This window comes from Erinaceus europaeus, chromosome 18, assembly GCF_950295315.1.
Source record: "Erinaceus europaeus chromosome 18, mEriEur2.1, whole genome shotgun sequence".
NCBI classification, from domain to species: domain Eukaryota; kingdom Metazoa; phylum Chordata; class Mammalia; order Eulipotyphla; family Erinaceidae; genus Erinaceus; species Erinaceus europaeus.
In genome coordinates, this window is record NC_080179.1 from 51443550 (window position 1) to 51465343 (window position 21794).

The 21794-nt window shown below is 44.3% G+C and overlaps 1 protein-coding gene across 2 annotated transcripts in view; it reads left to right on the forward strand.

Moving 5' to 3' along the window:
* The window catches only part of GPR39 (G protein-coupled receptor 39), a 263006-nt gene extending 241272 nt beyond the window's left edge, over nucleotides 1-21734 (forward strand). For both annotated transcript variants that reach the window (XM_007522292.3, XM_060178021.1), the window contains one exon: nucleotides 21166-21734. In XM_007522292.3, the coding sequence (XP_007522354.1) occupies nucleotides 21166-21686 (521 nt within the window). In that variant the 3' untranslated portion in view covers nucleotides 21687-21734. The remainder of the gene's footprint in view (nucleotides 1-21165) is intronic.
* The last annotated feature ends 60 nt before the right edge of the window (nucleotides 21735-21794 follow it).

A 21794-nucleotide genomic window follows, 5' to 3' on the forward strand; every position in this document is an offset into this window, starting at 1 on the left:
GTTCTCCTGTGGTTATTCCCCAGTGTTGTCTCTGTCCCCACTTCATTTTATCAGGATTTCTGGTCAGATTAGATTAGAACCCAATAACCCCATTTTACTTTACCTTTAAGGTGCTGGGTGTTAGGGTTTCTACATAGAGATTTTAGGGAAACACAATTCAGCCCCAAATAGCGACCATGACATTAAGTGTCCATGCTGAAGTAATTAGAACTATTTTTGAACTTTCAATTGAAGTGGAACATGCATCCTGAGAAGCACAGACGTTTACAGCTTCCACCCATTCATGTAACCAGATTAAAAAACCAAGTATAACTAGTAGCACCCAGCTACCCCATGTCCCCTAATATCTGTCCTCGCAAGGGTACATCTGTCCGAAGTGCTGACACTATGAGTGAATTTTTCCCGTCTTTGGATGTGTATATGTAAGGCTGTCTGCTTCACTCAGCATTGCTTGTGAGAGCTGCTCACTGAGTGTTTAGTATTAGTTCACTTTGTGGATATTCTACAACTCGCTGGCATGTCCTGTCATTGATGGACCTTTGTGTAGTTTCCACGTGGGACCATGGTAAGCAGGCTGCTATGAATCTTCTTGTATGTATCCCTAGGTAAACAGACTTTAGTAATTTAGTAATCCAGCTTTCTAGCCCTATTCTCAGCTCTGACGCCATCCTCCCAGACAAGATATTTAGTCCCCCTGCATGTTAGTTATCTGGCTCAGGCAAAAATTACTAAAGTCATTTTGTGTTTCTCTGTTGGCACATACCTGCAGTAGAGATGTGGGAACTGTGCACATGTGTGCAGCTTCTGGAGAGGCTGCCAGTTAGTTTTCTAGCGTCATTTGCTGATTTATCCTGCAGCCAGCACTGCAGCCAGTTGCTTTGTAGCCTTGCCTGTACAAGCCTTCTCATCTCCATGTGTGTTTACTTTACCATTTTGTTGAATTGGTGCTCAGATGACACTGATTTGAATTTGCATTTCTCCCTGGTAATTCATGATGTGGACTCTCTGCATGGGTTTGTTGGCTATTGGGCTTATCTTTTTCTTTTTTCTTTTTTTTGGAAAGTTCCTGTTCAAATTGTTTATATACTTTTCCCCACTGAATTATCTGCGTTTATTTTATTATTTAATAGAAGCATGTTATCTTTTCCTTGAGTCCTGCACTGATTCAGGGACAGTTCTGAGAGTAACATCAGGGACCTACTTGCTGAATGAGCTCAGACAGATTGTGACCCAAGACCATCCCAACACAAATGATCTTGATGTACGGTGTATCCTTAAACTGCACATTCTTAACATGTTAAAGGTTTTTTAAAAGGATAATCTGAGGACACAAAGGGGTCACATAAGAATAAAAGGGAAGGGGGTCGGGCGGTGGCGCAGTGGGTTAAGCACATGTGGCGCAAAGTGCAGGAACCGGCGTAAGGATCCCGGTTCGAACCCCGGCTCCCCACCTGCAGGGGAGTCGCTTCACAGGCGGTGAAGCAGGTCTACAGGTGTCTATCTTTCTCTCCTCCTCTCTGTCTTCCCCTCCTCTCTCCATTTCTCTCTGTCCTATCCAACAACGAATTGCATCAACAAGGGCAATAATAATAACCACAACGAAGCTACAACAAGGGCAACAAAAGGGGGAAAAGATGGCCTCCAGGAGCGGTGGATTCATGGTGCAGGCACCGAGCCCAGCAATAACCCTGGGGGAAAAAAAAAAACAAAGAATAAAAGGGACATACATTTGTCACCCAGTGGCTGTGCCTGGTCTGGGCTCTCCATTCCATGTTCCCTGTACCTTCCTGAAGATGTTCCCTTCAGAGTCAGTATTGGGTGAGGTTTTATTCTCCTGTGGTGCTGATACAGCACTCAGATCTGCCTTAGGTTCATTAAACCTCTGCCATTTTATGATCCTCTTAGTATGACTTAATGTTATTAATGAAAAACAAAAATCTTAACATGGCTAAATGATACCCACCTCCAAGGGCACCCAGTCACAGAGCTGGGACTAGAATCCAAGGTGCTTTCTCCAAAGACATTTTGGTAAGTAAATATTTCAGTCATCTTATAATTGCTTTTGATTCTGTAAAAGGTCACAGCAAGGCAGTGGTGTCTGTTCTGTCTTGGTGGTTGGAGGGATTGATGGCACTGGCTGGGGAGGCGGAGATCTGATGGCCTGGCTCAGTGCTCACACCTGTGGGCTCACAGATCAAACACAGTGGTCACCAGAATGTCCTTTTGTTGGGGTCCTGACATGGACCCCGCTCCTCAATCTGGCCAAGTCGTCGGCTGACCCACTCTTTTGCGCACCAGAGGAGGGGGCTGGAAGGGTCAAATCAAGGGCAGCAGGGGTGAGCATGCTGGGGGTCTTTCCCTGTGGAGACAAAGCCAAGGATCACCACAGGACACTATTTGCCTGTGAATAGCGCATTTATTGTAGGGCAAGCAAGAGTTTTTTTTTTTTTTTTTCCTCCAGGGTTATTGCTGGGCTCGGTGCCTGCACCATGAATCCACCGCTCCTGGAGGCCATTTTTTTCCCCTCTTTTGTTGCCCTTGTTGTAGCTTCGTTGTGGTTATTATTATTGCCCTTGTTGATGCAATTCGTTGTTGGATAGGACAGAGAGAAATGGAGAGAGGAGGGGAAGACAGAGAGGAGGAGAGAAAGATAGACACCTGCAGACCTGCTTCACCGCCTGTGAAGCGACTCCCCTGCAGGTGGGGAGCCAGGGGCTCGAACTGGGATCCTTACGCCAGTTCCTGCGTTTTGCGCCACATGCGCTTAATCCACTGCGCCACCGCCCAACCCCCCAAGCAAGAGTTTTTATAGGTTGGGGTAGGGGGAAGAACAGGGCTGCTATGGCCTAGCCTTATATGGTCAGGAATGTTAAGGGATACCTTACATGGTCAAGACAGCAGGGGATAGAGGAATGGTGAGGGTCTTCCCAGTAACCATTGGGTAAGCTAGTTTGGAGAATGAGGAAGTGAAAGCGCCAGCTAGTACAGAGGGGATATGGGCCCCTGCATGAAGGAGACTCATAGGGGGGCTGGGACTCATTTGGCAGGTTCCCCTTGCTCAAGCCAGAGGCAAAAAACCCCTGGGGAGACTGACAGAAGGCCTTTACCTCCCAGGCATGCAGGGGTCCCCCCCTTGGATGGCCCACATCACTCTGTACCTCAGCTTATGCAAGGACCCACATCCTCTGACATGCTTTGCAGCTCCAAGTTCTTTAAATATATATCTTTATAGCCACTGAGTTATCACTGAGGTTTGGTGCCAGCACAAAGAATCCACTGCTCCCTCTGACCCACCCTCTCTCCCTCCCTTCCCCTTTCCTTCCTTCCTCTTTCCTTCCTCCTCCTTCCTTTTCTTTCCTCCCCCCCCCCCACTTATTTGATAGAATATAGAGAAAAACTGAGGAGGAGAATAGAAAGGAAGAGAGAGAGAGAGAGAGAGGGTTGGGCATTGGAGCAACTGGTTGAGCACGTACTTTCCATGCATAAGGACCTGGGTTTCAGACCCTGCTCTTTACCTGAAGGGGGGGATGCTTCACAAGTGGTGAAGCAGATCTGTCTGCAGGTGTTTCTCATTCTCTTTCCCTCTCTCTCTCTCTCCCACTCACATCTCAGTTTCTCTCTGGCCTATCAAATACTATAGGGAAAAATGGGGGGAGGGCACCAGAGGCCATAGATTCCTAGTACAGGTACCAAACCCCAGTAATAACTTTGGTGGTGAGGAGGAGAGAGAGAGAGAGAGAGAGAGAGAGAGAGAGAGAGAGAGATGCTTGCAGCACTACATCTCGCTTATGAATGTTGCCCCCTGTAGTGGGGACTGGGGAATTGAACCTGGGTCCTCACATGTGTTAGTGTGTGAGCTCAACTAGGTTCATCACTGCCCTGTTCCTCCAGCTTTTAGTTACACACCCAAGGAGATGGAAGAGAGGTAGTAGCTTTTAAAAAAAAAACAACAACAAGAAACAAGTAAGTAAGATTAGATAAGTAAGTATAAGTAAGTATAGATTTCCCTGTGAAAGCATAGGATTAGGTTGCTCTAGTCAATAAAGGAAAGGAGAGAAATTGAGCTTCAAATAAAGTCCTGTGGTGTGAGTGGTGGAGAGCTTCATTGCTTTTACTTCAAATGGGGATAAATGAAATGTTTATTTACAGTATCAGGGGCTCAGGTTATATCTGAGAGTGATGTTATAGCTGAGTGATATTACCTTAGGGGGCTGAGGAATTTCTTCTAGTAGTCATTAAATCAAACATATTTATATGATTAGAATTGTTCGAGCTGGAGGGGAAAATCATATTCAAACTGGCTTAGGTGAAAAACAAACAAACAAAAAAGCTCATGTAATTGAAAAGTCCACAAGTAACTCTTATTTTGGTCCCAGCAGGATCCAGTCTTAAGTAATATTAGAAATCTCACTGTGCTTCTCTCTTTTACCCACTTTACTTTCCTTTGCACTGACATCAGTTTCAAAATAGCCATCTCACATTCTGGTGACAGGTTTACAAACTCGATAATGTCTGGTTTAGCAAATCCATAGAGAATTTCTTTCCCAGAGGTTCCTGAATGGGAGGGCTGGGCTGACCTGTTTCGGGTCCCATGCTTATCACTGAGTGGTTTACTGTGAGCCTAAGTGTCTACACCTTTACTGTCTCTCCACCTTTAGACAATACTATTCATTAAAACAGTAAAAGGGCCAGTTGGTGGTACAATGGGTTAAGTACACATAGTACAAAGAACAGTGATCCCAGTTCAAGCCCCTGGCTCCTCACCTGCGAGAAGGTCATTTCAGAAACAGTGAAGCAGGTCTGCAGTTGTCTATCTTTCTCTCTCCCTGTCTTCCCTTCCCCTCTCAGTTTCTCTCTGTCCTACTCAATGAAATGTAAAAACTGGCCACCAGGAGCACTGCATTCATAGCGCTGGCACCAAGCACCAGCATCCTGGAAGCAAAACCCAAATCAAATCAAAACAAACAAAAAATCCAGTAAAGTGATGTATGTGTACATATCTGCCTGTGAGCATAGGCATGTATACTATATAACTAGATCTACTGATATAGCAGTTGGATTCCAGTTTAGTCAGAAGTCTTTCAGCAGGTAGGGAGAATTCCAGAGATAGTTCAGAGTCAAGTGCACATTTTGCAAAGCTAGAGGACCTGGGTTTGACCCCTTGGTCACCATGTGGGAGCATCTGTGTGGACCCAGAGTACTGATGTAGTGCTACAGAACCTCTGTCTCTCATTAGGGAAAAAAAGTCGGGTCGGGCAGTGGCGTACCCAGATAAGTGTACATTGTACCATATGGAAGGGCCTGCACAAGGACCCCAGCTTGAGCTTCACAAGTGGTGAAGCAGGTCTACAGGTGTCTTTCTCTCTCTCTTTCTGTTTCCCCCTCCCCTTTCAAGTTCTCTCTGTCCTATACAATAAAATGTAAAAAAAAAAAATGGCCACCAGGAGCAATGGATTCACAGTGCTAACACCAAGCCCCAGCAATAACCTTGGAGGCAATAAATAAATAAATCTACAAGTCTACTGGGAGGAGTGAAGTCATACAGGTACAAGTTCCTGCAATAATCTTAGTGATCAAAAAATAAATTAAAATAGAAAGAAATGAAAACCAGAATAGGAAATTGGCACATAAAATTTAATGAAATTAAATTTCTTTTTAAAAATTTATTTATAAAGAGGAAACACTGACAAAACTATAGGCTAAGAGGGGTACAACGTCACGTAATTCCTACCATCAGAACTCTGTATTCCATCCCCTCCCTTGATAGTTTTCCTATTCTTTAACCCTCTGGGAGTATGGACCCAAGGTCATTGTGGGATGCAGAAGGTGGAAGATCCAGCTCTGTAATTACTTCCCTGCTAATCATGGGTATTGTGAGATCGATTTGTACTCCCAGATGCTTCTCTCTTTCTCTAGTGGGGCAGGATTCTGGGGAATTGGAGTTTCAGGACACATTGGTGGGGTCCTCTGTCCAGGGAAATCTGGTTGGCATCATGCTAGCATCTGGAACCTGGTGGCTGAAAAGAGAGTTAACATATAGAGCCAAGCAAGTTGTTGACTAATCATGAACCTAAAGGCTGGAGTAGTGCAGATGAAGAGTTGTGGTGGCGGCGGGGGGGGGGGGGGGGGGGGATCCTCCATTCTGTAGATAGCTAGTAGGTATATTTTAGTTACATTCCAAAGGGTCTGTGGCTAAACTAGTTTTTTTTTTTTTCCCTGATCCTGAAATCTGATATGCAGGTGGATCCTAGTTATTATCTGGGGAATATGAAGTCATGGCTGGAAAAAGGACCAGAAAGCTAGATCTGGGAAGAGAGTAGCTCCCAAATATGGGAAAGGTGTATAAATATTGTTGACTATAAACTCCATCAATTTGATCTGATCTGAGGCCCATATTCAGTTTAGGAGCCTATGTGACCTCTGCATCCCTGAAAATCTGAGCTCACACTCTGTGGTCATCAGTAGGAATGTTCCAAGCTGCCCCAATATCAGGAGCCATCTTCCTCAAGTGTAGCATAGAGTATGTTGTCCAGCCTGCCTTCAGAGGATGGAATATTCTCTACCATTGTTGATCCAAGTTGAGGGCAAGGTCCTATGGGGATCCACAATGGGGATATGTTTTGTTGTTCCTGATACAGATGACCGGCAACAATGGAGAGAGGGATTTATTCGAAGTCTAGGCCCATCATGTCTGTGTGGAAATCTCATGACTCCCCAACTAGGGCCCCAGCTGATGGGGTGGCCTGATAGTGACTAAAGAGTCATCGTTAAAGTATGCCAGTCTCTTGTGCTTAATAAGTTTTGCAGTCCTTGCTTTGATAAGGATAGCTTGGGAGTGAGTGAGAAAGTATAATAGGAAGTAGGTGAGGAGGGTATCTAAGTCTAAGCAAACACTATTTTATTATGAACTTCATACTGAGTCACTGTAGACTATTGTGTACTTTTGCTTTCAGGTATATATTTTGCTCTAATTTATGGATACTTGTGAACATATGCCCTATCTCATGGGACCTGGTCTATATCTAAGTTTTGAGACTTTGTTGGGAAGTGAACCACCTGGAATGGAATTAGAGAACCTATGAAAGGAAAGGTCTCACAGGAGTAATGAGGGTGAAGGGTTGACATTCCATGCCTGAAGTCTCTGGACACAGTCTGAAGTGAAGCATACCGAGGTGGTACTCTTTGGGTTGATTAGGTTGGGATCAGCAGATACGATATCATTTGGTATGACTTGAGAGAAGCATGCAGGAAAGTGAGCCCCACTCTAGAGGTTCCAGGACTGGGGAAATATAGGCTCTATAGAGGAAGTGGGAGGTTTCTGCTGTCTTAAGGTTTAAGAAGGCAATAGATAGTTATTGCTATAATCATATTATTTGGCAATTGGGTTAACTTTGAAAAATCCCTTTGTTAGGATTTTTTCTTTAATTTTATTTATTTTCCATTTTGTTGCCCTTGTTGTCTTTTTATTGTTGTTGTAGTTATTATTGTTGTTGTTGTTAATGTCATTGTTGGATAGGACAAAGAGAAATGGAGAGAGGAGGGGAAGACAGGGGGAGAGAAAGATAGACACCTACAGACCTGTTTCACCACCTGTGAAGCGACTCCCCTGCAGGTGGATTCCTTACGCTGATCCTTGCACTTTGCGCCACATGGGCTTAACCCATGGTGCTACCACCAGACTCCCTCTCTCTCTCTCTTTCTCATGCGTGCTCTGAGAAAAGACTATCAGGAATAGTGAAGTTATACAGACACTGAGCCCTAACAATAACCTGGCAATAGAAAAATGCAAAGTAGGGGGGTCAGGATTTGATTCTAAGGTTGGATACTGGTCTTGCATCTATTTTAAATGCAGATTCTGACCAGTGGGTTGGGGTGGGCATGAGATTCTGAGTCTTAACAGTCTCTCTCCATGCTGCATGACCACGGGCTGAGTAGGAAGAATGAAGACCTCGTAGACTCAGGGGTTTGAGTACCTGCAGTTGCTAAAGAATATTACCTAATTCAGTTGGCACACTATTCCTGTGCAGTAGGAAATTCATATTGCCTGTATTGTTCAGATGAGAATTTTGGAGCACAGGAAAGTTAAGTAACCAGAGTCTTGTAGGTGGAAAAGGCCTCAGAAATCTAGATACCCTCTCGATCATCCAGACACTCATCTGTCAGTCTGAGGTGTGTCCTGATCTGAAGGTCTGAGTGTCTGATCTGAACATGCTGGTATTCTCTTACATGGATGGGTCCTTCAAAGCAAGGACAGGATGAGAATCTTTAGTCCTTCCTGGAGACACCATGCTTGTCCCCTTTGCTCAGGTAAGCACAGGGAGGTTGTGGGACAGACCCTGGAAGAAATGGCTGTGGACATGAGGATGCGATGCTGGGGTTAAGTTGGTGCAATTGAGTTGGGGAATATGTTTGATTGAAAAGATCACAGATTTTAGGCTTTCTGCCTTTCACTGATTTTCTTTGTAACTTTAACCAAATCAACTCAATGTAGCATCTCACCCTTTTTCTATATAAAAATAGGACTAGCAGCCTCTACCCCATCTGCCTCACCACATGGTTAGGAACAGCAAGTTGGCAGGTCTTGCCAAGTGCACTGTGCACCTTTCACAGAAGCTGTGTCAGGCTCTGCAGACAGAGACCAGGTTAGCACCAGCCCCTGCCCCCTATACCTCCATGGCTGAGGACACATAATGCAAGTGGAATCATTCACATAGAATGTGGCCAAAACATATTGGGACAGTGGGGGCTTTAACAGGCGACTGAATGCGAGGTCTTGAGCAGCTTTCTGGAGGAAGTGTTATTTCAGTAGGGAGCTGGAAAAAATGAATGAGAGTTGCTGATATAAGCTCACAGAGTAGGCAGCGTGTCTTGCCGAATGTGGGATACACATTCAAGCCCTGACATCACGTGGGAGAAGCAGCCCTGGTGCTGTGGTCTATCTCGCTCTTCCCCTCTCCCTCATAAGAAGAGTCTGTCTCTATCGAATTGAAAAACTGACCCTGAGTGGTGAAATTGTGCATGTGTAGGACCCCTGCTTTACCAGCAAGAAAGAGAGAGAAAATTGAATGAACTTGGGTAGGTGAGAAGGAAAGTGACTGGGTTAAGCACTGGGCCAGGAGGAAGGTGACAGTCTAAGAGGTGAGAAAGGGACAAGTTTAGGTGCTCTGGGCTGATGCAGCAAGCAGGCAGAGTGGTAGGAAGAGCTTGAAGGGTTGAGCTGTAACATACAGGTCATGTTAAGGACATGGTGCTTTATTCTAAGGTCATTCAACAAGGAGGGTTACACTGACTTTTTTTTTTTTGCCTCCAGGGTTATTACTGGAGCAACTCAGTGCCTGCATTATGAATTGCTGCTCCTGGAGGCCATTTCCCCCATTTTTTGTTGCCTTTGTTGTTGTTGGATGGGACAGAGATAAATCAAGAAAGGAGAAGACAGAGGGGAGAGAGAGAAAGATAAGACACCTGCAGACCTGCTTCACTGCTTGTAAAGCGACTCCCCTGCTGGTGGGGAGCCAGGGGCTCGAACCAGGATCCTTAGGCTGGTCCTTATGCTTTGCACCATGTGCACTTAACTCAGTGTGCCACCACCTAGCCCCCTACACTGACTTTTTTTAATGAGATGATTCTGACTTGGGTGGAGAATGGCTTGAGCAAGCGTCATTTGGGACAAAAACCAGATCTGCTTGATCCAGGTATGAGTGCATTGGGAAGGGGGCAATTGTCAGAGGGGAGCTGCTGATGGGCTTAGCTGGTAACTGACTAGGTGAGGGAATGGGGGGTGGTGGAGTAAAATGAGAGTGTGCAGCTGTCCAGCTAAAGCATCTCAGTAGCCACAGAGTCTTTTATCATTGGAGCAATGGAGGGAATTGTGGCTGGTCATTGGTTCAGTTTGGATACATCCCATTACAGATGCAGGTGAGCTCTCCAGCTTTGCTGTCAAGTTGGCAGTTGGCTGCAGGGGCTGGCCACATTGATCGAGGACTGTGTGATACACCAGTCTTGTGGTAGCCAAACAGATGTGTGAACAGCTCCCTGCCTGAGATACTTTGCCAGTGGGGGAGACATCAGGAGAGGTTACAGATGAGGAATAACTTCAAGAATGAAAGTAAGATACCGCTATTGTTGACTAAGCTGACTTTATGATGTATCAGGTAGCATCTCTTCAGTTACTGTTGCCCTTGGATGGGAAAGGCTAGACTTAATATTCCCCAGATGGCAAGACTATTTCATCAAAGCTCTTTTTCACCCCAGAGGGGTGTATTTTTACAGTGTCATGTAACAGTAATTTCATTTTCAAATTGTTAAGAGACAAGCATCCTCATATGATTATTCCCATACAAAACCCTATCAGAGCGACCTGATACCTTCTCCCCAGATTCTAAGAGCTTTACTGACTGCACCTGTGACCTGCAGTTCTAAATTAAACATCCTGTGAATCAAGCTGTTTGTATCTCTTCCATCAGCTGAATTCCCTTTTTCCCTACTGACCTGGCATTTGTAGATTGTCCCAGAATTTCATTGCCAACATACTAACATGTACATATCTGTATGCAGATAACAGGGAGCAGAACTCAATTATATGAAACTGAATTTTAGATTGTTTATAGGCTAAGAGCCAGCTCACAGTGGGTGGGAATAGTTAGCAACTCTTGATTTAAATGAATTTTCATAAGAAAGCATTCTTCCCTAGAACTCATCCTGTACATGGGTGGAGGATTTTGCTTCCATAAATTAAACCCAACCCAGAGCAGAGTCTGCAGATGTTGAACCTGTGTAGCTGCTTTGAATTCCATCAAGATTCTCTCACAACAACGGCACATTTATTGTGTTCACCTTAAATGTAGAGAGCTCTTTTCAAGACGATGCCTCTCCTTGTCACAGAGATGTTAGTCTTTATTTCTTGACAGCTGTAAATCCATTCATTATCATGAAACCCATAGGAAGACATTTCTTTCCAAACTGTGGCCATTGAAACTGAAATAGTTTTGGTCAGGACTCAGGAAGCTTTTGCAGTTTGATACTTCCCAGGAGGTGCAGCTGTTGCGTGTGGGTAGCTGGGGCAATGTGCTGACCAGCATGGACCCTGGACCAAGATGCTTGGTTCTCACTCCTGATCTTGCCCTCATTAGCTGTGCGAATTTGGGCAGCTCATGCAACTTGTCTATATCTCAATGTTCCCATTTGAACAGCACCAATGGAACTGATTCATGGCCATTAGTGGGGTTTATCTTACAGTTGGAATGTATCAATAAACTAAGTGCCTAGAAAAGTGTTTGAACTAGGTGTCCACTCTTTAAATTTTAGCTTCCTTTCATCCTGGAGCTCCCTGGATTGTTGTAAGTTGTTTGGGCTGCCGGTCACTGCATTTCCTCCTATGCCTCATGTGAGACAGCTCTGTCAGGTGCACAATGTTGGTTTTTTTTGTTTTTTTGTTGTTGTTGTTGTTTTCCATTTCACACAGATGTACGTTCACGGTCACACAGCTGAAACTTGCAGGGCTGAGAATTAAACCTAGACCTGCCAGCATTTTCCAGTCATTAGGAATGAATCTGTCCCTGCTGTGAACTGAATTGCATGCCTCTCCCCCAATTCATGATGAAGCCCAACCCCTCAGTGTGACTGCATTTGGAGAGAAGATTTGTAAGAGGAAATTGAGGTTAAATCTTTTTTTTAAAAGAAAAGTATCATTACACAGGAGAGATAGTTTCGCATGGTGTGGAGGAGTGAGAAAGCCAGAGTACCACTCCGGTACACGGAGTGCCAGGGGTGGAAACGGGAACCCTGGGCATGCAAGTCCAGTGCTCTAGCAACTGAGCTATCTCTCTGGCACTTGTTAAAGGATTTCTTAATGATGAGGCACTGATTTCTTAGGCTCAGTGGCCTGGTTTACAAGAAAAAGATGGATTAGCTCAGCTGGGAAGGTGCCTGCTTGGTCATACATACATACACACCCCTGCTATATAGGGGTAGGGGGAAAGGAGGGCTTTGGTGCTTTGATGCCTTTCCCTCTCTCCCACTGGCTATCTGAAAAAGTCAACTCAAAGCAGTGATACTCTGAAAAGCTTTTATTCTCACCCCCACCATGTGAAGACACACAGTGGCCACTGACAAGCTATGAAGAGCACCGTAGATAGCAAATTAGCCAGAACATTGACCTTAAACTGCCTAGAATCCACAATTGTGAGAAAGAAATTTCTACTGCTTTAGTCTGTAGGCATGTTTAGATGGCAGACTCATCTAGTCCGTAGCTGCATACGCATGGGAAGAAAACATTTTGACCCCGTGGCTCCCTACAGTGGTAACAAGCCGTGATCTCTGGTGTTGGCCTTTACCGTTTTGAAAACAGAGGTGAACAGTACCTACCAGCAGTGCCTTAGAGAGCATGATTCTCAGATCAAGCCAGAGCAGCTATGGAAGAGGGCCTCCACGAGCACGTGTGACTCTGTTCTTGGCTTCCAAGTTATCCTGTGGCACAGAAGCACAAGTGGGGGCATAGGAAAGAGGACAAGAAGGGAGCAAGGCCTGCAGGCAGTCCCTCATGGGCTGGGTTGTGTGCCCCTTTATCAGTGATCTGGTCTCAGGGTTTAGTGCAGGCATCAGCAGTCTGGGAGGCCCTAGGCTTTGGCTTCTGTGCTCAGTGAACTGGCACATTTTGTCCTGGTTCCCTGATAGCTGCCCAGTGGATCATCTTTTTTTTTTTTTTTCTCTACCAGGGTTATCACAGTACCAGCATTCTGAATCCACTGCTCCTGACTGCCATTTAAAATGTTTTCTTTCTGCTTTCATTTTTATTTAACAAGACAGAGAGACAGAGAAGGAAGAGGGAGAGAGAAAAACACCTGCAGCACTGCTTCACAGCTCTTGAAGCATTCTCCACACAGGTGGGGAGTGAGGAGCTGGAGCCCAGATCCTGGTGCATATATGTGCTTAACTGAGTGAGTCACTGCCCTGCCCCTGATGCTTGAACTGCCATCATTTGCAGGGCCTAACAGTCTATTGAGAACTGAACCCTTGCATCTCTCCACCTGTTTTAAAGCTACAGGCTGCATTGGTGGTCTGTGTTGGTCTTCTGGAGGGAGAAGCCCAAGCGACACTCATTGGCCAGTGGACTGGGTCGCATTGGTGGCCTCACTACTCACTCACATCCTCAGGAAGAAGCACTAGCTTTCACTTGTCTTGCAGAGAGCTAGCTAGCTTCAGGCTTTTGTAACTACACCATCTGTGGAGCTTGGTAAGATTCAGAACAGACTGTTTGCAAAGAAAGTCATAGAGCTGCACACAATTGAGATCCACATAGAAAAATATTTATTTAATGGATTACAGTTGTCCATTTACCATGCATTCATAAAGGAACAGAGGCACTAAATCACAATGACGACCCTAAATGCTGCTTAAGTTGAGTGCGAGTGGCTGTCCTACAGCTCCTAGGCAGAAGGGCTTGTTTTAGAGATGTGTTACCGTAGCAACTTACAGCTTCTCTTCTTGTGCTGAAGCTTGTGGAGCTGAGTGAGAGGGGTGTAACATCTAGCAAATTGCTGGCCCTTTGGAATCTGGTGCCTGTGCCACATAGCAGAGGTCTCTGCCCACATGTGGTCAGTGGAGCCACACTGGGGAGAGATTCCTTCCCTGGGTTCCATCACATGTAGCTGGGGGCAAGGACAGGACATCAAACCATCTGTCTGCATGGACAGAAGCAGCCAGCTATGGACTTTATATCATCTTAAAGCTGTGGACTGTGCCCTTCTCTGAAAACCAAATCCTAACAGCTCTTCCATGTTCTGAAAAAACTTGTCTCAATAGAAAAGAGGGTAAGAAGGCAGGGCAGTTTGAAGAGAGGACACTAAGCTGCCAATCACTGGAAAAATTATCACAAGGTACCCAGGCAAGCTGTCAGGGGGCAAGGCTAGCTTTCAGTGGGTGTGTGACCAGCACTCATGTCCCTCTAAACTCAGATCTGTGTTGCTCCCAGAATCTCTTGGCTTTCCTTTGGCAAACAGAGCAATGAATGATTATCTGACCAGGTAGTTGACCTATGTGCTGACCCAGTCACTTCCCCAAAGTCATCCATGGAAATGAAAAGCAAGAGAGGATGTGTGTTAGCGGGGCAAGCAAGGGGTGTTGGTGGTGATCTTATGAAAGGATTGCAGGTTAGTGGATATTTCTTTGCTGGCCCTGGAGATAAGTAAAAGGAAGCTAGGCAAACCAAGAGGAGGAGATAACTTAGGAGAGTTGGTTATCAAAACAAGAATGAAAGGGAAGGCTCTTACTTTTGCCAGTTTAGACTCATTCCATAAAAACACAGTGCTCTGAAGCTGAGGACTTGGTTAACTGCTAGAGCATCAGACTTGCATGCCTGAGTTCTTGGTTCGAGGCCTGGCAAAGCATGTATTGGAGTGACAGTGCTCCTGCTTCTCTCTCACATATAGTGGATTTAAAAAAAAAAAAAATCATTAACTACAACTAAAGATCAATTACCTAGGTCTATTGTGTTTTCAGGATTCTAGGATATTTCTAGCTTGGGAAGTTCTCGTTACACTTATCTGAATACAAACTGCATGCCTGTGCCTGTACTGTTTATTTCTTTGTTAGCGTCTACATCTCATCCATATATTGTGTGTGCCGATTCTCAGCCCTACGGACAAGAGTACTGCTACCACATACAGTCATCTGAAACTGCATACCTTAGTTCCTGATCAATACTTTCTATTAAAATTTATCACTAACACACTAATTAGGGCCTAGTGGTGGCACACCTGGTTGAGAGCACATGTGACAATGCACAAGGACCCAGGATTGAGTCCCCTGTTTCCACCTGCAAGGCAGAAAGCTTTGTGAGTGGTGAAGCAGTGCTGCAGATGTCTGTCACCCCCTTCCAGCTTGATTTCTGGCTTTCTTTATCTAATAAATAAACTTTAATTATTTAGATAGAGTTAAATTTGTATCAGTGCCCACTGACTCAATTTGTGATTCTATTAGGCAAGTGTTTCTCAGTTTTGAGTGAGCATCAGAATCAGTATGTGGCTGGTTAACCCTAGCCTGTTGGACCCTAACTCCTGACTAGCCAGTCATGCTGACACTGTTGTTTCAGGGACGCTCTCCAACTTCGGGATCACTGTCTTAGAGTTTAGAGATTAAACCCAGGTTGTTGCCGGCTGATGGCCTCAGATCAAGTCAGTGACTGAGATTTGGTGTCTCAACAGGCTGGTAGAAGCTCTTATTGGATGTGTGTGTCTCTTCCTGTCTCTCAAACTAACCATCTGCTTACTTTCCAGTGGCAGTTGCTATGTAAATGTCAGATGACAAGCAGCTGTTCCTTACTGTCTGTGAGTGAAATGCCTATTCACAGAACGTAAGGTAGTATTCCCTAACATCCTCACCTCTCTCCTATTTTGCTTTTTTATTTATTCTATTTATTGGGTAGAGAAACCTGCAACACTCTTCCAATGCTGGTGAAACTTTCTCCCTGCAGGTGGGGGTTTGAACTCAGATCCTTGTGCACTGAAACGTGTGTGTGTGTGTGTGCCCAGCCTCTCCTCTGTTGCTATGGTCACACTGGGCTTTGCTGCTACATTCCTCCCATTCCTGCTCAGACAGAGTCCCTGTCTGCCCTTTTCCAGTTAACCCTTACTCCTTTAGCTTTCTGTTTGTGGTCAATTCAGCCAGCCCATTCATTGCTACTACAATGCTCTGTGCAAACAGCTCATACCCCTTCAAAGCATCACCAGGCTGTGACTGCCTCAGCCCTCTCAGTTTGCTGTCAGTACCTCCACAGGGCCATATACTCTGGTGAACATAACTTGGGTGGAGGGGAAGGGAGATGTCTAATTGTTGGGTTAGAGAGAAACTATAACAATCCCAGAAAATAACTTTCCATTCCCTAAGACTTAAGTGATTTAGTAAAATATCAAATCTCTAGGCCTTTTCTGCTTAAAGTATTTTTCTAGCAGGTGTCTATGTAAAACAGATGAGTGGACAGATAGACTCCTTAATAGGCTGCTCACCAGGTCATGACTTGAAGTTCTCCTAACACTCTTCAGATCCCTTGGCTTTATTTCACCTTCCTGTGGGGTAAAACCTGGGCTTCCAGTCTAAGCTAAATCAGGCAAGAGGGAAGGCCATGTGCTGACATTAGCTGGGGTCTGAGATGGACCTGCCTCATGCTATGTTCCACGCTGGGATGAGAAGCTCTGCATTTGAAAATAAGGACAGTGAAACCAGGTAGTGGCAGCACACAGTTATCATGTGTAAGGACTTGGGTTCAAGCCTTGGTCCCCACCTGCAGTAGGAAACTTCACAGTGCCTCTCTATCTCTGCCTGTCTCTATTTAGTTAAAAAAAAAAAAAGGATATTTAAAGTAAAGGTAAGGATGGCTTGTTTGTAGATCTAGGCTAGAACCCAGTGTTCTGAGAAGTAAAGCAAGGCAGAAGGTGTCCTTCCATCCTGACCCCTATAGGCATATTAGTATCTTATTTCATCACTTGCAGGACAGAGAAGTTTCCCTGCTTGTTTTGAGTTTCTTCCTTTTTGCTGATGACTATTTGTTCCCTAGAATTCATCTGAAAGAGTTACCTCTTCTTCTTCTTCTTCTTCAAAAAAAATGAGGGTAGAGGAGAGAGTAGTTAAATATACAAATGCTGCCCTGTTCAAGGTTTCAGACTAAACCAGACAGGTTGAGTTAAACTGATGTTGCAGAAATGTCTGTCTTTAAAACATTAGATGATGACACAGGTTTGTTGTCAGACTAAAGACTTGTAATTTTAGTGTAGTGACCAAGGAGGGAAAACAGTAGTACTTTCTGGGGATTGGGAAGGGGACATTAAGGTGGACCAGCGTATTGTGAGTGTGTGACCTCAGTTTAAGCCTGGCTACCACCACATAGAAGAAGGCTTCAGTGCTCAGGTCTCTTTCACTCTCTTAAAAAAGACTGAAGGTATTTCTTAACCTAGAATGGAAAACTGCCTGGAGTACAATACAGATCTATCAATAATTGAATCAGAACAATTTACCTGTAGGCTGCACAACATATGACAACTCAAAGCATTCTTGGCTTTTAAAAAAATGTAATATACAGGTTCAACTTGATTGCAGCCAAATGTAGTTAAAATCTTTGATATGTTCCATTAAGATGTGAACAGGACTTGAAAGTTTTGTCTCAGCTAGCCAGTAGCTAGGAGTAGAACTGAGCCAGATGCAAACAGCCAGAATCAAAACTCACCTCTGGAAGGGGAACTTATTCTCAATAATTTTTCAGCTAAAATAATGACCCATTACCTACAGATATAAAATGACAAGTCTAGGATCAAGGGGAGGTGGAACGAAGATAAAGTGACAAGTCTTACAAGGGGCTAGTTACCCGGCTGGCCTGTATTAGACACCTCACATTTGCCATGGGCTATTCCTCTCTGCTTTATATTCTTAGAACAAAATTATCTCTCAAAACACAAGGGGAAAGGCACCAGTAACTCTCACACCTCCATATGTGTGTGTAGGGAGTATATTCCACGTATTTGGCATACTCTGTAATATTCTGGAATGACTAGGCAAGGCAAGGAGTAGGGTAATTTGCAAAATTCATTTCTGTGTTTTCAGAATTATGGTGGATTTCATAGGTTTTATGTGGAAGGTATCATATAAAAAGACTGGGTAGGGGGCCGGGTGGTAGCGCAGGGGGTTAAATGCATATGGCGCAAAGAGCAAGGAGCAGCACAAGGTTCCTGCTCTAACACTGCCCCCCCACTCCCCACCTGCAGGGGAGTCACTTCACAGGTGGTGAAGCAGGTCTGCAGGTGTCTTTCTCCCCTCCCCCTTAATTATCTCAATTTCTCTCTGTCCTATCTGGCAACAACAAAGATAAAAAAGGGCATCACAATGGGAAAAATGGCCTCCAGGAACAGTGGGTTTGTGGTGCAGCACCGAGCCCCAGAGATAACCCTGGAGGCAAAAAAAAAAATGGGTAAGCCTGTTTTACATTAGGGGTAAGAATGTATACTCAAAATATCAAGATTCAACTTGACTGTATTGTTAGAATCTAAAGGTGATAAGCACAGGTCAGCTAGGCAGCTCCTTGGAGGTAGAGTTTGACATGACTCTAGGTTTGGAAAAAGGAGAAATAGAAGGATTTGCTACTCTTGGTGGAAGCAGGGGGCTTGCATAAAGGCTTACTTTCACCTGTGCCATACAATATTGTGGCTACACTTGTGGGTTCCAGTAGAAATGATCTATGAGAGTAAAAGCCACAATGGATATCAAAGACTTTATATGAAAAATAAGATATCTTCACTGATTTTAGATTGAATTCTATATTGAAACTGCATGTGGATGATCTGGGGTATATTGGGTTAAATAACATTCAAATTGATTTTATCTCTTTGAATGTGGCTGCTCAATGCTGACATGATAGAAAGGCTGCATTATGACTGTAGGAGGCAGCACTATTTTCTGTCTATTTTACATAGTGGACTTGTGGCTCATTTTCAAACTGATAATGACACTGTTAAGAAAAAAAGAAGTATGGAGTCCAGCAGCAAGCATGTGCCTTCACTTGGGCAACTACCCAGTTCTGAGAACTCCATCTATTAATGTAGTTTTTATCTCACCTGGTTGTTGTTAGAAAGGAAATTAAAGTGTTCAGCACTGAACCTGACACAGGGAAAGCCCATAGTTAAAAATGCTTGTTATACTTTAAGACCCACTCAATGCCTAATCTTTTAATCTCTCTTATGTCTAACTAAACTTTTCTATTGTTCTCTAAATTTAGATTTGCTATCTCGTCTACCTACACCTGTGCCCAGGAGGCCAACATTTCCGACCTTTTACTAACCACTGAAGGATACTCCTGTCTGCTTCCCATTTTCTACCACTTGTTCAAACTAAGGCACTTCTTACTAATTTCAGTATTATATCCTGGGAGGAATTCTTGCTCTTGTCTACAAACCAGGCCCTAACTCTCCAACTGCCTGAGTTCTGCCTCTTTTGATGGGATGGTGGGGAAAGGTAACCGGAAATTAAGTCAAGAAAATAAGCAATTGATAGAAGTAAAGACAAAATAGAGTGCTGTCACAGCAATTCTGCCTTCCTTTTTCATTTGTCCTTATTTAGTGGCTTTAACAAAATCCACTGTGTTCAACCATACTGCCAGATCCTTGCTGCCTGAAGTGCAGCCCCCTTAGTGTGAAGCATAGCACATCTAAAGCTATATGCTCGGCTTCCATCCTTTCCGCAGTAATTCCTCAGATGGAGGTGGCTGTGCTTGTTCTCTGAACTACGGTGTCAGGAAAGAGAGAGTTAAAACTTGAAGACACATGGTGAGTGAGCAGTAGTGTTCTCTCACAGTTAATCAGAAGAACCTTTCAGTAGTTGCTCCATGAAATTAAAAAAAAAAAATAGAAATAGCACACTTCAAGTAGCACAGGTGGCTAGAAGTGCCTGTACTTCTCAAAAGTAGTAAAAAAAAATTAAAATACTTGCATAGGAAATCTTTTTTAATCAGAAAAGTGTGAATAGCAGCTGTAAGTAGGTGATTCAGAATATGTTATTGACTTGAGGTGATTTTTTTTTTTTTTTGCCTTTTCAGAAGATCAGGGGGTTAACTCTGGTGACTTTATTTTTAGACTTAACCCTAGGAAGTTAACGGGACACAGATTCCAAGGCCCTCTTTGCTAACATCTGGGATTCATTTTCGGTTTGTTATGCAAACTGGGTTATTTCAGTGACTTACCATGAGATACTCAGGTGAGCACAGGTATTCCAACCCTGAATGTGTAAACATGGCTGTTTTTCCTGGAGCACTTACTGTTATTTACTTTCCACTTTGGAGGTAGGAAGGGATCAATGCCAACAATTATTTCCCTCTGGTTTCCTAGAGAATCAGATGGCCTGAAAAACGTGAGTGAATTCTCCTTACTGAAATTTAGGAGAAGCATTTCTAAAGATCCAAAGCAGGGCTTCAAAATATCAGCTCCCCACATGGTAACTTACATTCTGGTGTCTTGGGTCTCTGTGACAAAAGAGCAAATGCTCTGCAGACTCCTGATTTGTCACTGCACATACAGTCTCATGACACTTGTGATAGCACTTATCTACACAGCATCTTTTTCTCTGCCAGAGGCCATAGAAATGGGAAAGACTGGGTGAGTCAAGATGCAAGTATGTCCCCATAGTGAGCTGATCTGCTTGGGATGGAGTTGGGGGCCACTGGGTGTCTCTTGTGGTCTTTCTCAAGTCTGGTCTGCTCCAGGCTGCTGATTCTGCAGAGCACCGCAGAGGCGAGGAGAACACTAATGGCTACACTTGGACAGTGTTTTATATTTTCCACTTTTTTTTTTAATAACTGTCTTTTTTCTCCCTGATAGTCAAGGAGCTGATTAATCTCAAAACATATGAAAAGAAACAGAAATGCTGCCAGAGAATTATAATTTACAGGTGTGCACACCTAGTAAATATGTTCAAATAACATTCTCTGCTAGATTATGCTTTCCCTGAAATTGAATGAAAAGCCAGTGCCATGAAATAGGCTTCAGTACCAAAGGGACATCACTGCCATTCAAGTTGAAAATATCACTGGATCTTCTTTATGGGGACAGTCTTTAAAATACAAATGTTGGCTCATCTCTATGGCTATCCTGTATACACCTATTTCTTTTCTTTTCTTTTTTTTAGATTTTATTTATTTATGAGAATGATAGGAGGAGAGAGAAAGAGCCAGACAACACTCTGGCACATGTGCTGTCAGGGATCGAACTCAGGACCTCATGCTTGAGAGTTCAAAGCTTTATCACTGTGCCACCTCCCAGACCACTATACACGTATTTCTTAAAAAATAAGTGGAAGCCCTGTTTATGGGCTTCATATACAATTCTTTCTGGATACACAACCAATGAATGAAACTTATTTTTTTAAACCATCAGGCAGCCACAGGTGTAAATAAACTGTCTAAAGCATTTAATGGTCTTTAACACAGTCAACTCCCCCAGCCTTCAAAGAGTGTTAAATTCTTTCTTGCTAGTGGCAAAAAGAAGCTGTCAAGCACAGCATTGAAAAATTGGTACCATTCATTTCCTGCCTAGCAAGCACAGAACAGAGGGGCTAAATATTTTGTTTCTTTCTTTTTTTTTTTTTTTTTTTTGCTGTTCTCATGCTGTTCTCCCTCCTTTCTCTCCTGCCCAGGGCTGATCGTGGTGACCTTGGCCGTTTGCTGGATGCCTAACCAGGTCCGTAGGATCATGGCTGCAGCCAAACCCAAGCATGACTGGACACGATCTTACTTCCAGGCGTACATGATCCTCCTCCCCTTCTCAGACACTTTTTTCTACCTCAGTTCGGTCATCAACCCACTCCTATATAACGTGTCCTCGCAGCAGTTCCGGAGGGTGTTTGTGCAGGTGCTGCGCTGCCACCTGACACTGCAGCACGCCAACGAGGAGAAGCGTCTGCGTGCCCACGCTGCCTCCACCATGGACAGTGCCCGCTCACGCCGCCCGCTGCTCTCCATGGCTTCCTGGCGCGGGTCCTCTGCAAGGAGAACTAACAAGGTTTTCTTAAGCACTTTCCAGAGTGAGGGCAAGCCTGAGGCCCTGGATCTCGAGTCTCCCCAGCAGCTTAGTCCTGAATCACCTGAACCCAACTCAGAGGTGAAGCCAGCTGAAGCTGCCACCGAGAATGGGTTTCAGGAGGAGCATGAAGTGTGACATCCTGTCAAGTGAGGAGACTTCAAGTGCTGACTGGTCACCCCCCTCAGCCCCCGGAAAGTGACAGTGCCACTCCCAATGCCCACAGCAGTAGATGCCAGGGAAGAA